Source organism: Pelophylax lessonae, assembly GCF_965119305.1.
Source record: "Pelophylax lessonae genome assembly, chromosome: 4".
Lineage (NCBI taxonomy): Eukaryota > Metazoa > Chordata > Amphibia > Anura > Ranidae > Pelophylax > Pelophylax lessonae.
In genome coordinates, this window is record NC_138771.1 from 13,135,995 (window position 1) to 13,163,682 (window position 27,688).

Genomic DNA, 27,688 nt, shown 5'->3' on the forward strand with positions numbered 1-27,688 from the left:
ATGTTCCTGTGTGCTGTGTGAAGGTAGTGTGTCTCATCCCTCCAATCAGCTCTCACTGAGCTCTTTAGAGTGTTACGCGGCTCCCTGCCCCCTGCTTTCTGAAAGCTCAGAGAAGCTGCATAATTTCTGCACTTTGAACAGCTGTAGAGAAGAGAAGACTGCAGATAAACAGGTACAGCTTATGTAGGAGGACTTGTTTCATCTCTGGGTATCACCTGAGGCCAGTCACTTCACTGGGGGTATATATATATATATACAGTATATATATATATATATATATATATATATATATATATATATATATATATATATATATACGGGTTTACATCCACTTTTAAGCAAAACCAAATCAATTGGTTTAACTGTTTTCCAAAACAGTTACATTCACGGCATGCCATGAATGATATCTGTAACAGCTGCTTGGGCTCTCAACCAAAATGTCAAGCCAACAAATGGTCGGTGTAACATATGCAGCACCATGGAAATGGCAGATCAAACAGAGGCTAAGAGGACATCTTCTGCATCAACTGATGTTTGTTAAAGCTGGAGGAGTCTGTCAACCATCCTCATGGGATTGACACTTGTGGCCATAGAGCCTTAGCTGTAAGGTATCACCTTAGGCCCTGACTGGGTCACTGCTGATTTTGACCTCAAACTTACCAATATTACATACTTGCATTACAAACTTTCTGAAGTCAGTTACGAGCAACACTTCCCAATACCTATGGTTTATGGTATATACAGATCACTCTTCTGTGACCGAAGCAAGTGTGAACAAGCCCTCACACCTGAGTAATGCAAAAGTAGGCATAGCAAGTGTTATTAAACTCAGGACCCTGCATTCACTATATCTGGTCTCTCCATCTGCATTCACTATATCTGGTCTCCCCAGGAGCCTACAGTCACTATATCTGGTCTCCCCAGTACTCTGCATTCACTATATCTGGTCTCCCCTGGACTCTGCATTCACTATATCTTGTCTCTCTATCTGCATTCACTATATCTGATCTCCCCAGGAGCCTGAATTCACTATATCTGATCTCCCCAGGAGCCTGCATTCACAATATCTGGTCTCCCCAGGAGCCTGCATTCACTATATCTGATCTCCCCAGGAGCCTGAATTCACTATATCTGATCTCCCCAGGAGCCTGAATTCACTATATCTGGTCTCCCCAGGAGCCTGCATTCACAATATCTGGTCTCCCCAGGAGCCTGCATTCACTATATCTGATCTCCCCAGGAGCCTGAATTCACTATATCTGATCTCCCCAGGAGCCTGAATTCACTATATCTGGTCTCCCCATCTGCATTCACTATATATGGTCTCCCCAGGAGCCTACAGTCACTATATCTGGTCTCCCCAGTACTCTGCATTCACTATATCTGGTCTCCCCAGTACTCTGCATTCACTATATCTGGTCTCCCCAGGACTCTGCATTCACTATATCTTGTCTCTCTATCTGCATTCACTATATCTGATCTCCCCAGGAGCCTGAATTCACTATACCTGGTCTCCCCAGGAGCCTGCATTCACAATATCTGGTCTCCCCAGGAGCCTGCATTCACTATATCTGGTCTCCCCATGAGCCTGCATTCACTATATCTGATCTCCCCAGGAGCCTGCATTCACTATATCTGATCTCCCCAGGACCCTGCATTCACAATATCTGGTCTCCCCAGGACTCTGCATTCACTATATCTGAGCTCCCCGGGACTCTGCATTCACTATATCTGGTCTCCCCAGGACCCTGCATTCACTATATCTGGTCTCCCCATTTGCATTCACTACATCTGGTCTCCCCAGAACTCTGCATTCAGTATATCTGAGCTCCCCAGGACTCTGCATTCACTATATCCGAGCTCCCCAGCACCCTGCATTCACTATATCTGGTCTCACACAGTACACAGAACAGAACATGTAAATGCTATTATTTACATAACTATCAACTGCTAAATACATTTTCTTATCAGCAGTAGGGATGGGCCGAACACCCCTCTGTTCGGTTTGCACCAGAACATCTCGAACAGGGAATAGGTTCTAGCGAACATGCAAACTCTAAAGTCTATGGCAGCCCTCAAATTTTCAACTCGCCTGCTCGCATTTTAGGAGTGGAAAAAGATTGCGTGTGAGTGTAGGGCTGCCTCGAGAGCCGTTCTCCCAGCGATCGCCCAGTTGAAGAGAGAGGAGAAGAAGAACTCAGCCAGGCCGGATAATCACAGAGCGGGTATCGCCCAGCTGTAACAGCTTTCATTTGAGTTGCCGGGTGCTTGCCATCCCACACAGCACCGCCTCCTGGCCCAGCTCCTTTGATAGACAGAACACCGGGACGTGTGACGTCTATCATAGGAGCCGATCCAAGAGGCGGTGCTGTGTGTGATGGTGAGCAATTCAAATGAAAGCTGTTACAGTGGGGCGATCCCTGCTCTGTGATTATCCTTCCTCTTCCTCTCCTCTCTCTTCACCTGCACTGGTCAGACTGCATTGATGGGCACAGGTGAGGCTACGTTGATGGGCACAGGTGAGGCTGCATTGAGGGGCACACGTTAAGCTGCATTAATGTACACAGGTGAGGCTGCATTGATTGGCACATGTGAGGCGGCATTGATGGGCACTGATCAGGCTGCATTGATGGGCACGGGTGAGGTTGCATTGATGGACACTGGTGAGGCTGCATTCATGGGCACTAGAGAGTAGGCATTGTTGGACACAGGTGAGGCTGCATTTATGGGAATAAATTAGGCTGTATTGATGGGCACTGATCAGGCTGCATTGATGGGCACCAGTGAGGTTGCATTGATGGACACTGGTGAGGCTGCTTAATAGGCACAGATGAGGCATCATTTATGGGCACATGGGAGGCTGCATTTACGGGCAAATGGAAGGTTGCATTGATGGGCACAGATGAGGCTGCATTAATGGGCATTGATGGGCACTGATCAGGCTGCATTGATGGGCACAGGTGAGGTTGAATTGATGGGCACTCTTAAGGCTGCATTGAAGGGAACTGGTGAGGCCCTTATGCAAGCATGCAGCCCAGGAGGTCAGGAAAGGGGGGGGGGGGCGAGTGAGCAGTGCAGGGGGGAGAAGCAAGCTTACCCCTCTCCTGAACCATACAGTACTAGGCCACAGGCCCTCAACATGGGGGGGGGGGGGTGCTTTGGGGCAGGGGGGCTGGTTGTCGGGGTCTGCGGGTGGGGGGCTTATCGGAACCTGGAAGCCCCCTTTACCAAGTGGGTCCCCAGATCCCCCCCCCCCATGTGAATGGTGTAAAAAAGTAAAAACCACAGGAAACAGTTTTTGACAAGTCCTTTATTAAAAAGAAAAAAATATTGTCCCTCGATGTAAATCCATCGTCAATCAGGACGCCCGCCAAGCCAAAAAATAGAGAAATTGCAAAAAAAACACTTTTCCTCATAATAGGCTACCTGTTACATCACCCGGTGTGGCATTTATAATTTTTTCTATTTTTCGGTTCCGGCAAGCATCGCGATTGACGATGAATTTACATCGAGGGACGCTATTTTTTTTTTCTTTTTAATAAAGGAATTGTCAAAAACTGTTTCCTGCTGTTTTTACTTCTTTTACACTTTTTTGGTAAAAGGGTACGATGTACCCAATACCCATTCACATGGGGGGGCTGAGATCTGGGGGCCTGCTTGTAAAAGAGGGCTTCCAGATTCCGATAAGCCCCCCACCCGCAGACCCCCTCAACCACAGCACTGGTTTCTCGGGAAAAGGCCCTTGTCCCCATTAACATGGGGACAAGGTGCTTTGGGGGGCTCCCCATAGCACCCTCCACATGTTGAGGGCAAGCAGCATGGTATGGTTCTGGAGGGGGAGGCGCTCGCTTGTCCCACCCTTTCCTGGCCTGCCAGGCTGCATGCTCGGAAAAGGGCCTAGTATAGATGTTGGGGGGGGACCCCATGCTGTTTATTTTTTAATTATTTCATAGGGTTCCCCTTAACCACTTAAATACAGGGCACTTTCACCCCCTTCCTGGGAGGTTGCCCTGGGTGCAATGGTTTATTGCAGGGATGGGGGGCGCCTTGACCTTAACCCTAAGAGAAGGGGGGGCGTAGTTTGGCATGTATGAATAGCTCACCACAATCATCTCTATCCTTGTCTGAGGAGCAATCCAGCTCACAAACATCCACTGATGGCCACTATGTCAGATTCTTTAAAACAATCAATATATCATTCAAATATTAATTAGAAAAACCAGCAGGAAATAATAATAGCAGGGAACCCAATAGTGACTCCGAACCCAGACCCTGAAGAAGTTTACATACGTTGGGTTGCTGCAGTGCCGCTCTGCGCTCTGAATCCCAGCTCCACATGTGCGAGTACAGGAAGTCCATGAGCTCCAGGAACCCCATGACCCATCCACCGCTGTAGGACGATGACCGACAGGCACACAGTCACCACCAAAACACCACTGCAAGGCAACCACACGAAAATGTTTTACCACTCATGTCACAACTGGTGAAAACTATTGCTTTCCACTAAATTAAAGTACAAACCTAATTCCAAAAAAGTTGGGACACTGTACAAATTGTGAATAAAAAAGGAACGGACTAATTTACAGATCTCATAAACTTATATTTTATTCACAATATAATAGAGATAACATATCAAATGTTGAAAGTGAGACATTTTGAAATGTCATGCCAAATATTGGCTCATTTTGGATTTCATGAGAGCTACAAATTCCAAAAAAGTTGGGACAGGTAGCAATAGGAGGCCGGAAAAGTTATATGTACATATAAAGAACAGCTGGAGGACCAATTTGCAACTTATTCGGTCAATTGGCAACATGACTGGGTAAAAAAAGAGCCTCTAAGAGTGGCAGTGTCTCTCAAAAGTCAAGATGGGCGGAGGATCACCAATTCCCTCAATGCTGCGGCGAAAAATAGTGGAGCAATATCAGAAAGGAGTTTCTCAGAGAAAAATTGCAAAGAGTTTGAAATTATCATCATCTACAGTACATAATATCATCCAAAGATTCAGAGAATCTGGAACAATCTCTGTGTGTAAGGGTCAAGGCTGGAAAACCATACTGGATGGCGGTGATCTTCGGGCCCTTAGACGGCACTGCATCACATACAGGAATGCTACTGTAATGGAAATCACAACATGGGCTCAGGAATACTTCCAGACAACATTGTCGGTGAATACAATCCACCGTGCCATTCACCGTTGCCGGCTAAAATTCTATAGGCCAAAAAAGAAGCCATATCTAAACATGATCCAGAAGCGCAGGCGTTTTCTCTGGGCCAAGGCTCATTTATAATGGTCTGTGGCAAAGTGGAAAACTGTTCTGTGGTCAGACGAATCAAAATTTGAAGTTCTTTTTGGAAAACTGGGACGCCATGTCATCCGGACTAAAGAGGACAAGGACAACCCAAGTTGTTCTCAGCGCTCAGTTCAGAAGTCTGCATCTCTGATGGTATGGGGGTTGCATGAGTGCGTGTGGCATGGGCAGCTTACACATCTGGAAAGGCGCAATCAATGCTGAAAGGTTTATCCAAGTTCTAGAACAACATATGCTCCCATCCAGACGTCGTCTCTTTCAGGGAAGACCTTGCATTTTCCAACATGACAATGCCAGACCACATACTGCATCAATTACACCATCATGGCTGCGTAGAAGAAGGATCCGGGTACTGAAATGGCCAGCCTGCAGTCCAGATCTTTCACCCATAGAAAACATTTGGCGCATCATAAAGAGGAAGATGCGACAAAGATGACCTAAGACAGTTGAGGAACTAGAAGCCTGTATTAGACAAGAATGGGACAACATTCCTATTCCTAAACTTCAGCAACTTCTCCTCAGTCCCCAGACGTTTGCAGACTGTTATAAAAAGAAGAGGGGATGCCACAGTGGTAAACATGGCCTTGTCACAACTTTTTTGAGATGTGTTGATGCCATGAAATTTAAAATCAACGTATTTTTCCCTTAAAATGATACAATTTCTCCGTTTAAACATTTGATATGTCATCTATGTTGTATTCTGAATAAAATATTGCAATTTGAAACTTCCACATCATTGCATTCTACAGTGTCCCAACTTTTTTGGAATCGGGTTTAATAAACCCCTCAGCCTTGATTAGTTTATTACACAGCGCACAATAACATAAACATTCCCCAGTAAACTTCCAAGGCTGTACCCAGGGCTGCTGTTAGAAATCACGGGGGCCCGTACAACCTACCTGGCAGGGCCCCCCCCCCCCCCCCCCCGAAATATATCAAGACAATATTTTCACTAAAAATACACTAGTTTCATTATTAACAGACACAAAAATAACAGAGAACCTGTGCGAATTAGCCCTTTTTAATTGTTTTTTTACATAAAAAAACAAATATATAATTTTTTTTTCAAATGTTAAAAATGTTTACAATTATTTTATTTTACAATTATTTTAAAATGATTTATTACAATATTTACATTTTTTTTTTTTTTTTAATTTGTTAATTTTTTTTTACAGGACAGGGAAGCCTGCAGCGCTCTGGGAGGGGGAACGGCACAGTGAAAGGGGGGGGGGGGGAAATGGGTAGAGGGGGGTCAGAAGCAGGCAGGACTGGGAGGTGGATCGGTGTCAGAGAAAAAAATACAGGAACGATGCCCTGTGTGTCTGTGTCTCTCCCTGCAGCAGCTGAAAGCTGGCAGGAGGGGGAGAAACTGGCTTTCAGCTGCTGCTGAGAGCCGCACAGGGCTCCCTTCTATAATTGCCCCTCCGCACCAATTCCCCGTGCTGTTGGGGCCCCCCTGTGTGCCCAGGCCCCCTACAGGAGGACTTGTGGTCCCCCCCATCAGCAGCCTTGGCTGTACCAAAGTAATATAAAAGAAGACATAACTCTCTTATTAACTTACATAGGTCACTTAAATTTGACAAGGTCATCTAGAGCCCAGGGCGAACATGCCAAATTGCGCCCACCCCCCAAGATGTATGAGCTTTATGTGACAGCAAAACTCTCCTCCCCTTATTTTGAGGGGACAGCAAATTTACACTGTTATACAAGCTGTACACTCACTACTTTAAATTGTAGCAAAGTGTCATTTCTTCAGCGTTGTCACATGAAAAGATAGAATAAAATATTTACAAAAATTTGAGGGGTGTACTTACTTTTGTGAGATGCTGTATATATTTTCCTTTATTTCATGTAGGACACTTTTTTGTGATATATTAATTTTGTCCATAGCGCTGCAATCTTTCCCTTTTAATTATTTAATATGATAAAGAGTGGATACATTTATATAGTCTTACAGATACAACCGGACCTTTGAGGGCAACCATAATGCTGATGGGGCCAGCAATGAAATTGAGTTTAACATCCCTGCTCTATAGTATCTCTATTCTCTTCTTTTTCATTGCAGGTAAATAATGGATTCCATGCAGAAGCAACGTGCCGTCATTGAGTTTTTGGCGAAGGTGCAGGCTGGTTGACATCCACAGAAAGCTACAAAATGTTTACGGAGATGACACCATTGACAAGAGCAATGTGCACAGATGGATGAAGAAGGATGGGGAAACCAGCACTAAGAACCAACCATCAACTGCGACAACTGACGCGAATCGTCAGTGAGTGGACAAATTGTTTCACGTTGGACAGATGAGCCGCAATCTGTGAGCTTGCTGCAAACCTGGACTGTGGTCATACAGAAGAAGGTGGAAAGCTCGGGGTATTGGAAAACGTGTGCAAAGTGGGTACCTCAGCAGTTGACACCAGATTTAAAGAAAGAGAAGGGTGGAAGTCTACTCTGATCTGCTGAAAGCATCTGAAGCCAATGAAGACACTATCTGGTGACAGGGGATAAAATGAGGATGAGTCTTTATTATCCAGAAATGAAGAATCAGTCCACGGAAAAGTGTCATACCTCTTCCCTGAGGAATAAGAGATTCAAAAGCCAGAGATCAGCACGAGGTGAGTCAAGTCAAGATTACTGTTTTTTGGGATGACACGGGCATCATCCTCCTTGATTTTCTAGAACGTGGGCATAGGGTGACCAGCAAGTGGTACATTTAGACATTTAAGAAGCTTAGAGAAGCCATTAGGAGGAAGAGACCCAACAAGAATCTGAAACTGATTCACATTCACCACACATATCTTTGGCAAAAAATTGGGCAATCGGCTAATTTGGCTGGTTAGTGGTTCTCTACCTACCATACAGCCCAGATTTGGCACCCTTTGCAGTGGCGGAACTACCAGGGTTGCAGTATTCGCACTTGTGATTGGGCCCTGGAGTTCCAACACTGTGGGGGGGGGGCGCCTGCCAGTCACTACCGCTGCTTCTAGGCAATGGTCGGGGCAATATGTCCCAGACATAGGTGTACACTGTGGGTGCCACCTGCTGCTGCCGCCACTAATTGCCGGCATCATGTTAGTCGGGACATTATTATGCAGTCACTGTGCCTGAGTGAACACTCACTGCTACCGGCACAGCACTGCGCCCATTCCTCCAAGCAGATCAATGTCAGGTATAGGAGAAAGTCAGCTGATCAGCAGATGGGCCAGTAGAGTGAAGGGAGAGGAGATCTCCCCTGTGTGAGCCAATGTGAAGACAGGGTCCCCATGTTGGGAGAGCTGCTACCGGAGGCACTGTAAAGCCAGGCTGAGAGTGCTGAGCAAGGAGGGGGGATCAACTGACACTCAAAACAGGTAAGTGCCAGCGTTATCATCCCATCCCCCCCAATATCCCTCTGCCACTGATCCCATCCCTCCATCCCATCCCCCCCACCAACCCTCTGCCACTAATCCCATCCCTTCCACCATCACTCTGCCCTTGATCCCATTCCTCCATCACCATCCCACCTCCCCCCCCCCACCATCCCTCTGCCCCTAATCCCATTGCTCCACCACCGTCCCATCCCTATCCCCCACCATCCCTCTGCCACTGATCCTATCCCTCCCACCATCCCAGTCTCCCCCCCACTATCCCTCTCCCACTGATCCCATCCCTCCCACCATCCCTCTGCCACTGATCCCATCCCTCCCACCATCCCTCTGCCACTGATCCTATCCCTCCCACCATCCCAGTCTCCCCCCACTATCCCTCTCCCACTCCCACTGATCCCATCCCTCCCACCATCCCTCTGCCACTGATCCCATTCACCCCCCCACCACCATCCCTCTGCCCCTGATCCCATCCCTACACCATCCCTCTGCCCCTGATTCCATCCCTCCACCATCCCTCTGCCCCTGATCCCATCCCTCCACCATCCCTCTGCCCCTGATCCCATCCCTCCACCACCATCCCAGCATCCCTCTGCCACTTATCCCATCCCTAACACCCCCCCCCCCCACCATCCCTCTGCCACTGATACTATCCTTCCCACCAACCCTCTGCCACTGATCCCATCCCCCAACAGCAACCCTCTGCTACTGATCCCATCCCCAAGTACAGAATCACAGTACATATAAAATAATATGCAAAGTGGTTGGAGGGAAGCTTCAGAATGGCAAAGGTGTTTTTATTACAAATTATGTGAGCAGACTGCAGTTCCTCTTTAAAATCTGGCCTGTTAGTGGGTCCTGAGGACAGTAGTTGAGAACCACTGCTTTAGTACATACCTTGTTTTCTCCGCAAGTAGTTCCATCTACTGCAGCATCAAGCTTGGAATGACACGTGCTGCCAACAGAACACCACAACGAGTTACATACATTCTGTAATGGAAATGGAAATATAGTATGAAAATAGTTTGGTTGAGGTAAGTTCTATGAACAGATGTTACAGAATACCATAGATCCTAAACTGTCAGTACATGTAGTGTCGTGGTACGTACTTTAACCACTTCTGGACCGGAAGGTTTTCCCTCTTAATGACCAGGTCATTTTTTGCAATACGGCACTACAAGAGTTGGCAAAAAGGCAGTACAGCCAGCCCTCCTGCTCGGCAGGTGCCTGGGCCCCCCTATTCAAGTGATGGGGCCTGGGCCCGGTACAGGAAGGCCGTACTGTATAGTCTTATTAGTGGCCCTGATTATACATATGCTAAATCACCTTTCAACCAAGTGATAATCAGAATCTTACATCAATGTCCTGGCAAAAGGTGGAAGCTGATCCATACTGAAGGCGGCATTGATGTCCAACATCATACAGGACTCCCGGAGGAACAGAAGGGAAATTAAGTAACTCCTTACTGGGGGGGTCATCCAAGCAAAGCCCCCAACCTCGGCTGTAAAGGAATAAGCAAAAAAATATAGTGTCACCAATAAATAAACATCCATCAGACCTATCTTGTGCTCACCCACGCAGGGGCCACTGGATGCAATAAGGTTCCTCTCCCAATTGAGTAAAGCGGCAGCCAGGCACACAGCAACAGTCACTATTTCTGGCTCAATGAACAGTCTAGGCCTAGGGGTTGCTTATTGTTGAATAAACTTGGATAAGGCATAGGTAGCTGTGGGATACGCCATTGACTCTGAACAGATATGGGAGGACACTCTTTACTCTAGCACTAATGCTTAGGACAGTCCCCTTTAATGGTGGCCAGTGGTGGCTGGTGCTCCATGGGCCGGGGGGAGGGGGGGCGGCACATGGACCACACCATACCCAACCCCTGGACCACACCACTGGCACACCATACCATCCCCCCCCCCCCGTCACTGGCTCACTAACCCTGGAGCGGCGGCGACTTTCCCCAATGGCGGCAGCGGGTTCCCCTGCGTCTCCTCCCTCCTCCTCCTCCTTGGCCAATAGCATGGCCTCTCCTTTGGTACAATCGGGAAACAGGTCTCAGGACCCGCTTCCTGATTGGCTGGGAGGAGGATCTGTGTAAAGATAGCGAATATTCATTCGCTATTGTCACACAACTGGGTGGGCTCAGGGGCAGTGCTCTCTGCCCCGAGCCCACCCTTTTTTGAAGCCTATTAGAGCCTCTGGCTCTAATCACGTGCTTCAAAAAAAAACCCCATTGGAATCCATGCGTTCGGCGCCCTGCATGTAGATTAGGGGGACGGACGAATGGATGGGGGAGGGCAGCGCCCCTGCTCCCCCAATGAACCAGCCGCCACCGATCGTGGCCCAGAAAATGTTCAGAAAAATCCCAAGCCAGTCAAGCACTAGTTCTGATACAAAGGGATGATAGCAGCAGGGCTGCTGTTAGAAATAACAGGGCCCCGTACAGCCTGCCTGGCAGCCCCTTCTCCCCCCCCCCCCCCCTCAAATTTATTAAGACAATATTTTTACTAAAAATGCACTAAAATCATTATTAGCGGACACAAACATAACAGAGAACCTGTGCGAATTAGCCCTTTTTTTTGTTTTATGTAAAACTTTCTTTTTAAATGTTAAAAATATTTACAATTATTTTATTTTACAATTATTTCAAATTATTTACTACTATGTTTAATTTTTTTTTTTTTTTTTTACAATTTTTTTTTTTTTTTTACAGGGCAGGGAAGCCAGCAGCGCTGCGGGAGGGGGGGGGGGGACTTCACATTGATATGGGGGCACATGGGAAGGAGGGAGGGGGGTCAGAAGCAGGCAGAACAGGGAGGGGGATCAGTGTCACAGAAGCAATTAAAGGAACGATGCTCTGTGTCTGTGTCTCTCCCTGCAGCAGGTGGAAGCTAGCAGGAGGGGGAGAAACTGGCTTTCAACTGCTGCAGAGAGTCGCAAAGGGCTTCCTTCTGTAATTGCCTCTCCTCCCAACTGCACTGATTCCCCTTGCTGTTGGGGCCCCAACTGTGTGCCCCCCCCCCCCCTATCAGAAGCCCTGGTTAGCAGCAGCAAAAGTCACCAGGATCCTGCACTCAGGTCTGTACTCACAATATCCATTGATACTTGGATGCCTCCCTCCAATATCAGGCAGACATTTCTCCAGTGAATGCTCCAAACCAGATCTATAGTTAAAACCCTTGGTTAATTCCAGAGACTTTCCGCAAACAGGCCCCCCAGCTTTAGCATAGCAGGAACCTTGATGAGCACAGGTAGAGTTCAGCAGGACTGTCTACAAGGGTGGCAGCATTTCAGGTTGGAAACTTCTCCTCCTCGACAAGAACAGGGCAGATCAAAACCCTCGACTATTTATGCACTCCCCCAGCCACCTTCTGGGAACCCTCCCCCAGGGATTGGCTAAGACAACATAAATATTTACATTGCTGATTTGCCTTTCCAGCCCACTACATTTCGCAACCGTCCAGAAGGCCGGAGGAAACAATCAAACCTGCAACCAGTGGGCCCAGAACAGCCCAAAGCAGTGGAGACAGATGAATTAAAGTTACCTAGCTTTCCTTCCTTTAATAAGATCATGGAAATAACACTAATGATGCGCTAAATGCAACAGACCAGGGCAACCTATCTGGTTCAACAGTCATTATCTTAGAGTAGATATACAGTAGCAATAAAAAAAAGTATACTCAATCAGTTACAATGGATTTTTGTACTTTGCACGTTGCTTTTTGCCTTTTAAAAACAAACGTCATCAACGGTGTCAAAATTGTTATATTTACATATTATATGGATATAAAATGTAGCACCATCCTGCCTCCATGTTTGATCACATCAGAGTTTTATACTAATGTTCTCCCAGTGCCTGCGTCGGTTTCCCCTGGGTACTCCGGTTTCCTCCCACACCCCTACACAGGTTGAACTGGATGGACTATTGTCTTTATTCAACCTCACCTACTATGTAACTATGTAACTATGTAACACCAAAGACATGCTGGTAGGTTAATTAGCTTGTCGGATTCACGACATATTGATTTGTGGCAATAGGTGAAGACTCTCCTTTCTCATAGATCTTTGCTTATTAACCATAAATAGACACTGCTATATTCAGAGCAGTATAAATATTCTGACATAATGAAGTACGAGCGTGAGATATTATTATTAAATATTCTTACAGGCTCCTGTCTAAATTGGCCCCTAGTATGTGTATGAATGAATGTGAGATTAGATTGTAAGCTCCTTGAGGGCAGGGACTGATGTGAATGTACAATATACAGTATATGTAAAGCGCTGCGTAAATTGACGGCGATATATAATTACCTAAAATAAATAAATAATATTAAAATCATTAAAGACCAACTCCATATTGACATTTTGGCAGGTCACCAGTGGGTTGAATCTTCAACAGATATTGGTAGATTTTATTTTTATTTTTTTCTGCCCTAAATAGTATCTCCATAAGTTTTCAGAAGGCCATAAGAAAGGTGTCATCCCTCTTGTAGTTGGATTCCCCCATCTTTTCCTTCAACCATACCTCTACATTGTGGTGGAGAATCACTTTATGAAGCATGACACCAAGATCTGTCTTTGTAATGGGTGCAGTAATAACGCTGAACCGGAGATATCTCATACTGGAGAAGTGGAACTATCTATGCCAACCTGTGCAAAGTATGGTTGGAGATTCCGTATATTCAAATAAAGAGCGACCTCCTAACTTCATTTAGATCAAAAGACTGTACTTCTTTTATTGCTTCTCTTTTGTTAATTGAATCTCCAGCTGGAGTATTTATGTAAGGCAATCAATGTGATCTATAAATTATAACAGAGGTATGAAAACTGTGATCCATGGACCAGATGCTGCCCTTTGCTTTCCTTTATCCAGCCCTTGGGGCACTGCCCCCCCCCCCCCACACTGATATGAGGTACTATTGCTTCTGCTGACACCAGTGATGGGGTACTATTCCTTCCACTACTAACAGTTGGGCATAATACCTCCCACTGACACCCAACAATGGGGCACTATGCCTCCCACTGACACCAACAATGGGGTACTATTCCACCCACTGATGCCAAAACGGGGCACTTTTCCTCCCACTGACACCAATGATGGGACACTATTCCTCCCCACTGACACCAATGATGGGGCACTATTCCTCCCACTGATACCAATGATGTGCACTATTCCTTCCACTGACACCAACAATGGGGCACTATTCCACCCCACTGACACCAATAATGGGGCACTATTCCACCCACTGACACCAATGATGGGGCACTATTCCTCCCACTGACACCAATGATGGGGCACTATTCCTCCCACTGATACCAATGATGGGGCATTATTCCTTCCACTGACACCAACAATGGGGTACTATTCCTCCCACTGACACCAATGATGGGGCACTATTCCTTCCACTGACACCAACAATGGGGCACTATTTCACCCACTGATGCCAAAACGGGGCACTATTCCTCCCACTGACACCAATAATGGGGTACTATGCCTCCCACTGACACCAACAATGGGTACTATGCCTCCCACTGACACCAACAATGGGGCACTATTCCTCCCACTGACACCAAAAATGTGGCACTATTCCACCCACTGACACCAACAACGGGGAACTTTTCCTCCCACTGACACCAACAATGGGGAACTATTCCTGCCACTGACACCAACAATGGGGCACTATCCCTCCCACTGACACCAACAATGGGGCACTCTCCCTCCCACTGACACCAACAATGGGGCACTATTCCTCCCACTGACACCAACAATGGGGCACTATTCCTCCCACTGACACCAACAATGGGGCACTTTTCCTTCCACTGAACCCCTAGCAATGGGGCACTATTCTTCCCACTGACACCAACAATGGAGCACTTTTCCTTCCACTGAACCCCTAACAATGGGGCACTTTTCCTCCCACTGACACCAACAATGGGGCACCTTTCCTTCCACTGACACCAACAATGGGGAACTATTCCTCCCACTGACACCAACAATGGGGCACTATCCCTCCCCTTCTGACACCAACAATGGGGCACTATTCCTCCCACTGACACCAACAATGAGGCACTATTCCTCCCACTGACACCAACAATGGGGTACTATTCCTCCCACTGACACAAAAAATGGGGCACTTTTCCTCCCACTGACACCAACGATGGGGCACTATTCCTCCCACTGACACCCAACAATGAGGCACTATTGCTCCCACTGACATCAGTGATAGGGCACTATTCCTCCCACCAATACAAATGATGGGGAACTATTCCTCCCACTTACTTAAACCAATAACCATCAAAATAGGAGTCTCCAAAATACAGCCTGTGGGCCCTAATTGGCCCACTACAGGATTTCATCCGGCCGTAGCTGGGAGTTGGCGGCATATCCTCAATGTGCAAAGATTTAGGGTTAGGTCAACAGTGGCTGCCTATGTTCTTAACTTCTACCCCCAACCCTGCAGTGCCCAATGCAGGTTCCTCCTGCTGTGTTGTCATTATCCCCATCCATTGGTTGCTAGGACCACCGGCTTCCTCTCAACCAATGACACGTTATCTCCAGCATTCACAGGAGGACAAAACTTCATTTAGGTGTAATTCTGATGGGGAATTTGATGTAAGGGGGACATTGATATAAGGAGGGACTCTGTTGTAAGGGGGGATTCTGATGGGTACCCTAATGGAAAGGGGGGCTCTAAAGTAAGGGACACTCTGATGGGGACCTTGATGTAAGGGGAGACTGATGGGTGCCCTACTGTAAGGGGGGGGGGACTCTGATAAAAGGAGTGACTAATAGGGAACCTGATGTAAGGGCAGCTCTGATGAGGACCATAATGTTAGGGAGAACTCTGATGGGGACCCTAATATAAGGGCGAACTCAATAATTTAACTCATTCTCTAACCATCTCTCGTTCCAAATCAGCAGACTAAAATCACCTCTTGTATGATCCTTTCAGTCTCTGACCATCTCTTGTATCATGTCTGCAGTCTCTAATCATCTCTTGTGTGATTGCTTCAGTCTCTGACCATCTCCTGTATCATGCTTGCAGTCTCTGACCATCTCTTGTATCATGTCTGCAGTCTCTGATCATCTCCTGTATCCTATCTGCTGTCTCTGACCATCTCCTGTATCCTATCTGCTGTCTCTGACCATCTCTTGTATCATTTCTGCAGTCTCTGGCCATCTCTTGTATCATATCTGCAGTCTCTGACTATCTATTGTATCATATCTGCAGTCTCTGACAATCTCTTGTACCATGTCTGCAGTCTCTAATAATCTCTTGTGTGATTGCTTCAGTCTCTGACCTTCTCCTGTATCATGCCTGCAGTCTCTGACCATCTCTTGTATCATGTCTGCAGTCTTTGATCATCTCCTGTATCATGCCTGCAGTCTCTGACCATCTCCTGTATCATGTCTGCAGTCTCTGACCATCTCCTGTATTATGTCTGCAGTCTCTGACTATCTATTGTATCATATCTGCAGTCTCTGACCATCTCTTGTATCATATCTGCAGTCTCTGACTATCTATTGTATCATATCTGCAGGCTCTGACAATCTCTTGTACCATGTCTGCAGTCTCTGAACATTTCCTGTATCATGTCTGCAGTCTCTGACCATCTCCTGTATCATGTCTGCAGTCTCTGACCATCTCCTGTATCATGTCTGCAGTCTCTGACCATCTCCTGTATCATGTCTGCAGTCTCTGACAATCTCCTGTATCATGCCTGCAGTCTCTGACCATCTCCTGTATCATGTCTGCAGTCTCTGACCATCTCTTGTATCATGTCTGCAGTCTCTGACAATCTCTTGTATCATGTCTGCAATCTCTGACAATCTCTTGTATCATGTCTGCAGTCTTTGACCATCTCCTGTATCATGTCTGCAGTCTCTGATCGGCTCTTGTATCATGTCTGCAGTCTCTGACCTTCGCTTGTATCATGTCTGCAGTCTCTGACCATCGCTTGTATCATGTCTGCAGTCTCTGACCGGCTCTTATATCATGTCTGCAGACTCTAATCATCTCTTCTGTAATTCCTTTAGTCTCTGACCATCTCTTGTATCATGCCTGTAGTCTTTTACTATATCCTGTTGTGTGTGTGCTGTAAAGAATTATTCCCATAATTTTATGTGCGCCTCTTTGGTGATGTTGGTGGCAGCACCTGACGCCCCCCACATTGAAGAAAGTTGACCACCACTGGTCTATAATGGAACGTTTGACTATAAGGAAACCAGTCCACTTATGCTATGATCAATCAATGTGATTAGATATGATGCTGACCCAATAAGCACCATAGAAAGCGCTACTTCATAGCAAACAACAAAGATTGCTTTTACCCACTGAAGGCAAACCTTATTATTTATATTAATTATTTGTTTAATGATTTAATGATGTCATTATTATTATTATTATTATTCTTGCCTTATTATTTATTTAAATTATTTGTTTAATGATTTAATGATGTCATTATTATTATTATTATTCTTGCCTTATTATTTATTTTAATTATTTGTTTATTTGTTTAATGATTTAATGATGTAATTATCATTATTATTATTATTATTCTTGCATAGCCAAAAAATGCATTCTAAGTGGTTGGGTTTGCTATTACTTTGTTACAGTAAATAATGAGTTGCACAAGAAAAACAAACAATAAAAAGGGAAACGCACAACTGAATTGGCTTTAGTTAATAATAGAACAAACTAAAAATAGGATAAAAATAGGATGAAAAATTAGCAAAATTAAAATTTCAAAATTAATTTTATCACACTGTGGCGTGCATGAAAATAAAAATTGCCTAATTCATCGTTCTAAAGGGCGGCCTGGGGCGTTGATCTGTGGGTCGATCGTTAATATCCCCGGTCGTTCTTCGCAGTTATCTCTGATGTGATGTGGCAGGAAGTGGCCGATTCTCTTGTTTGTGTTTGGAAACTTTAGAGGAAGTGAGTGGGGGGGAGTCGGGGTGAGAGGGTGCCGAGTGTCCTGCCGGTTTTCGGGGGGGGGGGGGGGGTGCGTAGGCTGATCACCAAAGATTTACAATTGTGTAAATAAAGCCGATAAAATTAGAAGACATTTCGCTGACAAAACAAAATAAGCGGAATTGTATTTCATTTCCCAGCTGGGAAATGTAAGTTTATCGGGAAGCTGACATTCTACATAGAGCAGAATACTGACTTCACTGTTCTAAATGTTCTAATTGATAGTTTACAAGTTAAAGATTAATATTTATACACGTCTGAGAGGAGAGATCTGCAGGCTGCCAGAGCGGAACCTTTCTACATACATATGGCTTTCCCTTGCATTTAACCACTTCTGGACTGGAAGGATTTACCCCCTTAATGACCAGGCCATTTTTGGTCGATTCGGCACTGCGTTACTTTAACAGACTTTGCGCCCAGGGCAACCGTCTCCTCCTGCCCACCCCTTGTCCCGGCCCTGGTGCTGTGTGTTAAAATAAATCAACAATGCTAATTCATAATATACATGTAAAGTAAATGACATGAAATAAATACAAATGTGGTAAACAATCCGTGATAACACTTCTGGACCGGAAGGATTTTCCCCCTTAATGACCAGGCCATTTTTTGCGATACGGCACTGCGTTACTTTAACGGACAATTGTGCGGTCGTGCGACGCTGTACCCAAATAAAATTGATGTCCTTTTTTTCCCAACAAATAAAGCTTTCTTCTGGTGGTGTTTGATCATCTGTGCGATTTTTATTTTTTGCACTATAAAAAAAAAGCGACAATTCTGAAAAAAAAAAAAAAAACAATATTTTTCACATTCTGCTATATAACATTCCGAAAAAAAAAAATTAAGAAATTTAGTGCAATTTGTTTTCTGCTACATATTTTTGGTTAAAAAAAAAAATAAGCATATTTTGATTGGTTTGCGCAAAAGTTATCACTTCTACAAACTAGGGGAAAGGTTTATGTCATTTTTATTTATTGTTTTACTAGTAATGGCGGCGATCTGAAATTTTTAGCGGGATTGCGACATTGCGGCGGACAGATCGGACCCCTAACTGACATTTTTGACACTTTTGGGGGGACCAGTGACATTACTACAGTAATCGGTGCTAAACATATCCACTGTTATTGTAATAATGACACTGGCAGGGAAGGGGTTAACCTAGTGGGTGATCAAGGGGTTAAATGTGAGCCTAGGGGGTGTTTCTAACTGTATGGGGACGTGGCTTGTGAAATGATCATAGAGACCTGTGTTCCTATATAGAAGGATCACAGGCACTCTGTGATCATTCCAGAGAGAAGAATGGTCAGTTGTGTTTACAACATCCGACCATTCTTCTCTCCCAGCGGGGAGCGATCGCGGGTGTCAGGCAGCAATCAGAGCCGCCTGCCTGCTGCATCGGGTTCCCCGCTGATGAGCGAGGGCAGAAGCGGGCCGCTGGCGGCGTGCGCTCGCCCCCTAGCTGCCTCCAAGCGACTGACCTAGCCCTACGTCGGTTTGCCTGGGAGAGCCACACTGCCGCAGTAAATATGTGCTAAGCGGTCGGCAACTGGTTAAATAGAACACAAAAGGAGAGGAACCCCCTGTGGGACTTTCAACTTCAATGTAATTCAATAATTAGGATAAAGACCGTTGAAAGACCCACAGGGGGTTCCGCTCCTTTTGTGTGCAGCCCCAATTGCCCTTGCTGCCTGGACCCCCCTGCGGCGCTGCTCACCTCCCTCTTCTCCTGCCGAATAATGCAGTGGATCGTTGCAGGATGGAGAGCGGTGAAAGAGATGGTTAATACGTAATTTACCGGCCCCTTCTTTTCTGAGTGAATGCAGTGAGTGATTGGTACTGATCATTCCTGTGTCTATTTATAACAGAAGCATAGGAAGCTGTGTTTACTATGCTTGAGTTTGTGAAAGAACAGGAAGCATCTCAGCACAGAGCACTTCCCATTCATTCACTGTGCAGCTGAGGTTGCAGAGAAATGGACTGGAGAATCTCTGTCCTCAGTCCCTTTTCTTTGTCTCAAAAGTGAGAGGGTTTGAGCTTTGAGGTGCCACACCCTAATGCAATAGTCTGCGCACACCTATGGTGGACTTTGATGTTAAAGGGGAGCTCTTATCTGATGTGAAGGGGGAACTATGATGGGAACCCTGATAAGGGTACATAAAGGGGGGCTATGAAGTAATAGGGGGCTTCTGATGTGAAAGAAGGACACTAATCTAAAAGAATCTTCTGGTATAAAATAATTTCTCGTAGTGTGTTGATTCCTTCATTTACAGTATCTTACAAAAGTCAGTACACCCCTCACATTTTTGTAAATATTTTATTCTATCTTTTCATGTGACAACAGTGAAGAAATGACACTTTGCTACAATGTAAAGTAGTGAGTGTACAGCTTGTATAACAGTGTAAATTTGCTGTCCCCTCAAAACAACTCAACACAGCCATTAATGTCTAAACCGCTGGCAACAAAACTGAGTACACCCCTAAGTGACAATGTCCAAATTGGGCCCAAAGTGTTAATATTTTGTGTGGCCACCATTATTTTCCAGCACTGCCTTAACCCTCTTGGGCATGGAGTTCACCAGAGCTTCACAGGTTGCCACTGGAGTCCTCTTCCCCCTCCTCCATGATGACATCACAGAGCTGGTGGATGTTAGAGACCTTGCGCTCCTCCACCTTCCGTTTGAGGATGCCCCACAGATGCTCAATAGGGTTTAGGTCTGGAGACATGCTTGGCCAGTCCATCACCTTTACCCTCAGCTTCTTTAGCATGGCATTGGTTGTCTTGGAGGTGTGTTTGGGGTCTTTATCATGTTGGAATACTGCCCTGCGGCCCAGTCTCTGAAGGGAGGGGATCATGCTCTGCTTCAGTATGTCACAGTACATGTTGGCATTCATGGTTCCCTCAATGAACTGTAGCTCCCCAGTGTCCCCAGTGCCAGCAGCACTCATGCAGCCTCAGACCATGACACTCCCACCCAGTGCTGTATCTTTGCCTAGGCCAACAAGGCCCAGGCCTAGGGTGGCACTTTTCAGGGGGGCCGCAAAAAAGCTGCTCCCCGCACAAAAAAAAAAAAAAAAAAGAAACAGCCTCCTCCTGGCTCCCACATGAAAAGGGTCCCCGCCGGCTTGCACTACACTTTTAGTATAATGCCAGTCTTATGGGGCGAATCGGGCCAGAGGGCAGGGTCCAGGAGGCAAATAGGTCTGGCACCCACATAAACCACTCACACTGCTACCTGCTGGTATGATAATACCAGCGGGAGAGGACATTCGGACAGACTGCAGGCTGCCAACCACACTTAATACAACTGGTCCAACAGCCCCCAATGCTAATAAGTGTGGCACTGCAGCCTAATGCTCCGCCTACCCTCCTCTGCCCCCAGGTATGGCAGGCATCATGTCAATAATATATTTAGTTTATTTAAACCTTGTCCTTGAGCAAGAACATTGAATTGCATCATATACAATTAAGACTTTTTATTGTATATGAATAATATTTTGGACCCCCTCACCTTATGTGTGCTATCGCAATATGTCACTGGGTTAGTAAGAATACTCCTATCTTATAAGATATTTGGACTTGTGTTTGCTGCCACTGATTATTTCAGTTATATGTATAATGACTCCGGACGTCCTAGTCATTATACAGTACAAATAAGTGAAATATTCCTATAATTACAATCAGTGGCAGCAAACACAAGTCCAAATATCTTAGGCTGCACTAATGGGCACTGATAGGCTGCACTGGTGGTCACTGATGGGGCTGACCTGATAGCCACTGATGAGGCTACACTGATATGTTGCACTGATGAGGCTGCACTGCTGGGCAGTAATAAGGCGGCACTGATAAGGCTACACTGATGGGCACTGATGAGGCTGAACTTATGGGAACCGATGAGGCTACGCTGATGGGCACTGATAGATTTTGGTTGTGGTCTGTGGTTTACAGATGACAGAACGGGTCAGAAACAGGAAGGGGTGTGGTCTTTACAGGAAGGGGTGGGTCATATTTAAATTAGGAGGTGCACAAGTTTAGTCAGGCCTAGGGCAGCACAAAACCGAAATACACGACTGCTCCCACCACCATGCTTGACTGTAGGCAACACTTGTCTTATGTAGAGGAACAATTCTTTTTTTCAGATCCTCAGAGAGTTCTTTGCCATGTTGAACTTCCAGTGACCAGTATGAGAGAGTGAGAGCGATAACACTAAATGTAACACACCTTCTCCCCATTCACACCTGAGACCTTGTAACACTAACGAGTCACATAAAACGGGGGAGAGAAAAAGGCTAATTGGGCCCAATTTGGACATATTCACTAAGGCTGCATTCACATGTCAGCTTATAATCGCGGGCAGAACCGCCGCGGTTCCGCCCGCGGTTCGGAGATTTATTGCAAATCGCGGGACGCCTAGCGTTGCCCGTTGATTTGCAATAGCCCCCCAAACGCCGAGCGATGTTGCCGCGATTTACGCCCGCCGAATCGCGGCAACATCGCGCAAACAAAATAGCGGGACGCAATACGCTCCAAAAAAGTACAAGAGCTTCTTTGGAGCGTATTGCGTCCCGCGATTTTGTTTGAGCGATGTTGCCGCGATTCGGCGGGCGTAAATCGCGGCAACATCGCTCGGCGTTTGGGGGGCTATTGCAAATCAACGGGCAACGCTTTGCAATAAATCTCCGAATCGCGGGCGGAACCGCGGCGGTTCTGCCCGCGATTATAAGCTGACATGTGAATGCAGCCTTAGGGGTGTACTCACTTTTGTTGCCAGCTGTTTAGACATTAATGGCTGTGTGTTGAGTTATTTTGAGGGGACAGCAAATTTACACTGTTATACAAGCTGTACACTCACTACTTTACATTGTAACAAAGTGTCATTTCTTCAGTGTTGTCACATGAAAAGATAGAATAAAATATTTCCAAAAATGTGAGAGGTGTACTTACTTTTGTGAGATACTGTATTTATAGGGAGACCCCTGATCAGTGAAATGTAACTAACGCAGACCGATTAAAAGGCGAATTCCACCGTTATGCTGGTGAGCAGTTCTAGTTAATGATTAGGCGCACAGACGTGTAATGTCACCTATAGGTCCCATGACAAAGTCAGTGCGTTGGCATTGATGGGTGAAGGCAGTCAAGCAATGCAGGATGAATTGTTCAGTGACCTTCACACAGAGAAGCATGGAGAAGCTGCGGTACTCCAGCCTCTAAGGGTTCCTTTATATTGGAAATAAAGGGGAAGTATTGTGTAATTTCACTGTGCACATACTTTGTTATAAATGCAGTCATTTTTTATGTGACTTTCACATTTCTACATGCTTGCTGTCACATATTTTTGTTATAAATGTTGAGATTTGCCACTAGAGGTAGATTAGCTATTTTAATAACTGCCTAAAGCAACTCTGTCACAGCAGACAGCGGCGCAGCTAACAAGAGGACAGAATTCCCGCAGTACGGACACTCCAATTTTAGTGCAGCTCCCTCCGTAAGAGAGATTCACATACCTGTGCCTAGGGACTGGACTAGGAAGGAGGGGGGCTGCTGCCCTGGGCACATTGTCTTTATGTGTTGGGGGAGAACATAGAGTACAATATATTACCAAAAGTATTGGGACGCCTGCCTTTACACACACATGATCTTTAATGGCATCCCAGTCTTAGTCCATAGGGTTCAATATTGAGTTGGCCCACCCTTTGCAGCTATAACAGCTTCAACTCTTCTGGGAAGGCCGTCCACAAGGTTTAGGAGTGTGTCTATGGGAATGTTTGACCATTCTTCCAGAAGTGCATTTGTGAGTTCAAGCACTGATGTTGGAGAAAAGGCCTGGTTCACAGACTCGACTCTAAATAATCCCAAAGGTCCTGTTAACCGGTTGCCGACCGCCGCACGACTATATACTGCGGCGGTCAGCCCCGGCCAGGCAGAGTGACGTAGGGGTACGTCACTCGCCTGTCACTGACTTGTGAGCTAATTGCGGGCGGGCGCGCGCCAGCCGAGGCGCGCGCCCGCCCCGGCTCATTCACAGACAAGTCAGTGCGTGTGACCGGCGGACCCGATCGTCCGCCGGTCACTCGCGATCGGTCCGGTGAAGGGAGAAAGGCGGACGGCTTGCGTAAACAAGCCGCCTGTCATTCTCCCTGGTGTAAAAATGAAGATCAGACGGTTCTACTATGTAGAACCGTTGATCTCTGTTTTTACACCAATAGCCATGTCCCTGCACAGTTAGAAACACGCCCCTAGGACACACTTAACCCCTCCCTCTCCAATACAGTTAACCCCTTCCCTGCCAGTGTCATTTTTGCAGTAACTGCATATGTATAGCACTGATTACTGCAGTAATGTCACTGGTAACCCCAAAAGTGTCAAAAATGTCAGTCAAGGGTCCGATCTGTCGCAATGTCGCAGTACCGCAAAAAAAATCGCAGATCGCCGACATTACGCGTTAAAAAAAAAAAACACCAAAAATGACAAAAATCTTTCCCTTTGTTAGTAAACGCGATAACTTTTGCGCAAACCAATCAAAATACGCTTTTTGCGATTTTTTTACCAAACATATGTAGCATAAAACAAATTGGCCGAAAATGTTAAAAAATTTTGATTTTTACATTTTTTTGGGGGAATTTCATATATAAAAATGTGAAAAATATTGTTATTTTTGCAAAATTGACGCTCTTTTTTTGTTTATAGCGCATGATCAAAAAATCGCACAGGTGATCAAATACCACCAAAAAAAAGCTCTGTTTGTGGGAAAAAAAGGACATCAAATTCGTTTAGGTACAGCGTCGCACGACCGCGCAATTGTCCGTTAAAGTCACGCGCAATTGTCCGTTAAATCCTCCGGGGCTTACGTGGTTAAACTGCTGTATGGTCTTGGCCACTGTGCTGCAGCTCCGTTTCAGGGTCTTGGCAATCTTCTTATAGCTTAGGCCATCTTTATGTAGAGCAACAGTTCTTTTTTCAGATCCTCAGAGAGTTGAGAACTATCGGGTTGAGGTCAGGACTCTGTGCAGGTCAGTCAAGTTCCTCCACCCCAAACTCGCTCATCCATGTCTTTATGGACCTTGTTTTGTGCTCTGGTGTGCAGTCATGTTGGAACAGGAAGGGGTCATCCAAAAAACTCTTCCCACAAAGTTGGGAGCTTGAAATTGTCCAAAAAGTCTTTGCCTTCACTGGAACTAAGGGGCCAAGCCCAACCCCTGAAAAACAACCCCCACACCATAATCCCCCTCCACCAAATAATTTGGACCAGTGCACAAAGCAAGGTCCATAAAGACATGGATGAGCGAGTTTGGGGAGGAGGAACTTGACTGTCCTGACCTCAACCCGATAGAACACTTATGGGATGAATAAGAGCAGAGACTGCAAGCCAGGCATTCTCATCCAACATCAATGCCTGACCTCACAAATGCGCTTCTGGAAGAATGGTCAAACATTCCCATAGACACTCCTAAACCTTGTGGACAGCCTTCCCAGAAGAGTTGAAGCTGTTATAGCTGCAAAGGGTGGGCCAACTCAATATTGAACCCTACGGACTTAGGTCTGGTTCACATCTATGCATTTTTTTAGTGCATTTTACATTTTGCAGAAACACGCTACAGTCCATATAACATGTTTTCCCATGGGTCATGTTCACATCTGTGCATTTTATAGAAAGGGCCAGGGACCAGCAGGTTGCGTTTGTGGTTCCATAGACTTCAATAAATCAAAAATGTATATTGAAAAACGCAAAATGCACCCAGAATATGCATCAACTACAACCTGCATAGGTGTGAACCCTACGGACTAAGACTGGGATGCCATTAAAGTTCATGTGTGTGTAAAGGCAGGTGTCCCAATACTTTTGGTAATATAGTAGTAAGCAAAACTTGATAAAATTTTTACGTATATCTAAAAAAATTGGCAACCTTTACATTTTATTTTCTAGTGGTCATGGATAAATTATACATTTTTTGATTGGTCTATCCACAGCCAGAGATATTATTGTACCTTTTTTGATGGCCACAATGTTAATAACTAGCTGGTAACAAAATTAGACATACTGCTTCACTGGTTCAACACTGGTGAATAGGGCCGTTTAACCACTTCTGGACTGGAAGGATTTGCCCCCTTAATGACCAGGCCCTATTTTAGGATTTGGCACTGCGTTAATTTAACTGACAATTGCGCGGTCGTGCGCCGCTGTACCCAAATAAAATTGATGTCCTTTTTTCCCCACAAACAGAGCTTTCTTTTGGTGGTATTTGATCACCTTTGTGGTTTTTATTTTTTGCGCTATAAACAAAAATGTGCGACAATTTTGAAAAAAAATATATTTTTCACATTCCGATATATAACATTCCCAATAAAAAAATACTTAAAAATCAACATTTTTTTATCATTTTAGGCCAATTTGTATTCTGCTACATATTTTTGGTAAAAAAAAAAAAAAATAAGCGTATTTTGATTGGTTTGCGCAAACGTTATCGCTTCTACAAACTGGGGGAAAGATTTATGTAATTTTTATTTATTTATTTATTTTACTAGTAATGGCGGCGATCTGCGATTTTTAGTGGGACTGCGACATTGCGGCGGACAGATCGGACCCCTAACTGACATTTTTGAAAAAAAAAAAATAAGCGTATTTTGATTGGTTTGCGCAAAAGTTATCGCGTTTACAAACTAGGGGAAAGGTTTATGTCATATTTATTTATTGTTTTACTAGTAATGGCGGCGATCTGCAATTTTTAGCGGGACTGCGACATTGCGGCGGACAGATCGGACCCCTAACTGACATTTTTGACACTTTTAGGGGGACCAGTGACATTACTACAGTAATCAGTGCTAAAAATATGCACTGTCACTGTACCAATGACACTGGCAGGGAAGAGGTTAACCCAGGGGTGACCAAAGGGTTAAGTGTGTGCCTAGGGGGTGTTTTCTAACTGTGAGGGGGAGGGGCTTGTGAAATCAATACAGAGACCTGTGATCCTAAATAGGAGGAGCCCTATGATGATTGCTGAGAGAACAACAGTCTGATGTATTTACAATAGCAGACGGCCGTTCTCTCTTCACGGGGAGCGATCGCGGCCGCTGGCCCTGCGTCTCGGCTTCCCCGCTGGCAAATGGTTGCGGGTGCGCGCCTCCGGTGGCACGTGCGCGCGCGCCCACAGGATCTCTCCTGTGAAACGCCATGATTCACGGGAACCTGCTGACCCGCCGCCGTATAACTGCGGCGGCTGATCAGCAAGTGGTTAAGAAGACTGCGGTAGACCCAGCGGACGGTTCCCTGGAATTAGCTGCAGGCAGGAATCCTCATTGAAAGCAAAGGGAGGCTGAGAGCTCCAGCAGCTATTCGCAGATTATTACATCTTTTCACTCAGGGCTGTCAAAGTCAATTTCATCACGGGCCGCTTCAGCGTTGTCCTCAAAGAGCTGGATTATATGTCCACAGCACCCCAACCCCCTTTACATCAGATGTCACCCTCCCATACATTAAGGGCTGTCTTTAACACAGGGGCAAAAGGGGCAGCTGCCCCGGGTCTAGTCATTGTTGTGGGGCCCAAAGCAGCTGCCCCTTGAGCCCCCAAATAGTTGATAAGTGGATTCAAGAGGGCCCAAGAAAATTTTTGCCCAGGGTCCAATCAAGAATAAAGACGGCCCTGCATACATTACAGTGCACCGCCCCCCCCCCCCCCCCCCCCAATCTTGTGCTGCTGATGGGAAGAAGCTGGGAATGGAGCTGGGAAGCAGAAAGTGCAGGGTCTGGAGGAGGGCTGAAGCCAGCTGCCAGAGTCTGTTGAATGCTGTGACCAGGGGAGGTGAAGATGTGGGGTGAAACAGGATCTGTATGAGGAATTCTGTCCTCCTCTCTGCTGCCAACTGCTAAGACAGAGTGGGGGTGGAGATAAGGGGGTGCCGCACCTGCAGGAGCGGGGAAAGGTCCACGTGAAATGGCCTGGTGGGCCAGATTCAGCCCGTGGGCATTGAGTTTGACACATGTGCTTTAGATTGTAAGCTTCATGAGCAAGGCTCTCCTATTCCTTCTGTATTGAACCGCT

The 27,688-nt window shown here is 45.9% G+C and overlaps 1 protein-coding gene across 1 annotated transcript in view; it reads right to left on the bottom strand.

Moving 5' to 3' along the window:
• ADAMTS7 (ADAM metallopeptidase with thrombospondin type 1 motif 7) overlaps positions 1-27,688 on the bottom strand; it is a gene marked incomplete at its 5' end in the record, with an annotated part of 217,485 nt that overhangs the window by 117,269 nt on the left and 72,528 nt on the right. The window contains 3 exon segments of the mRNA XM_082252994.1: positions 4,291-4,436; positions 9,573-9,665; positions 10,032-10,176. Coding sequence (XP_082109120.1) covers positions 4,291-4,436; positions 9,573-9,665; positions 10,032-10,176 — 384 coding nt within the window.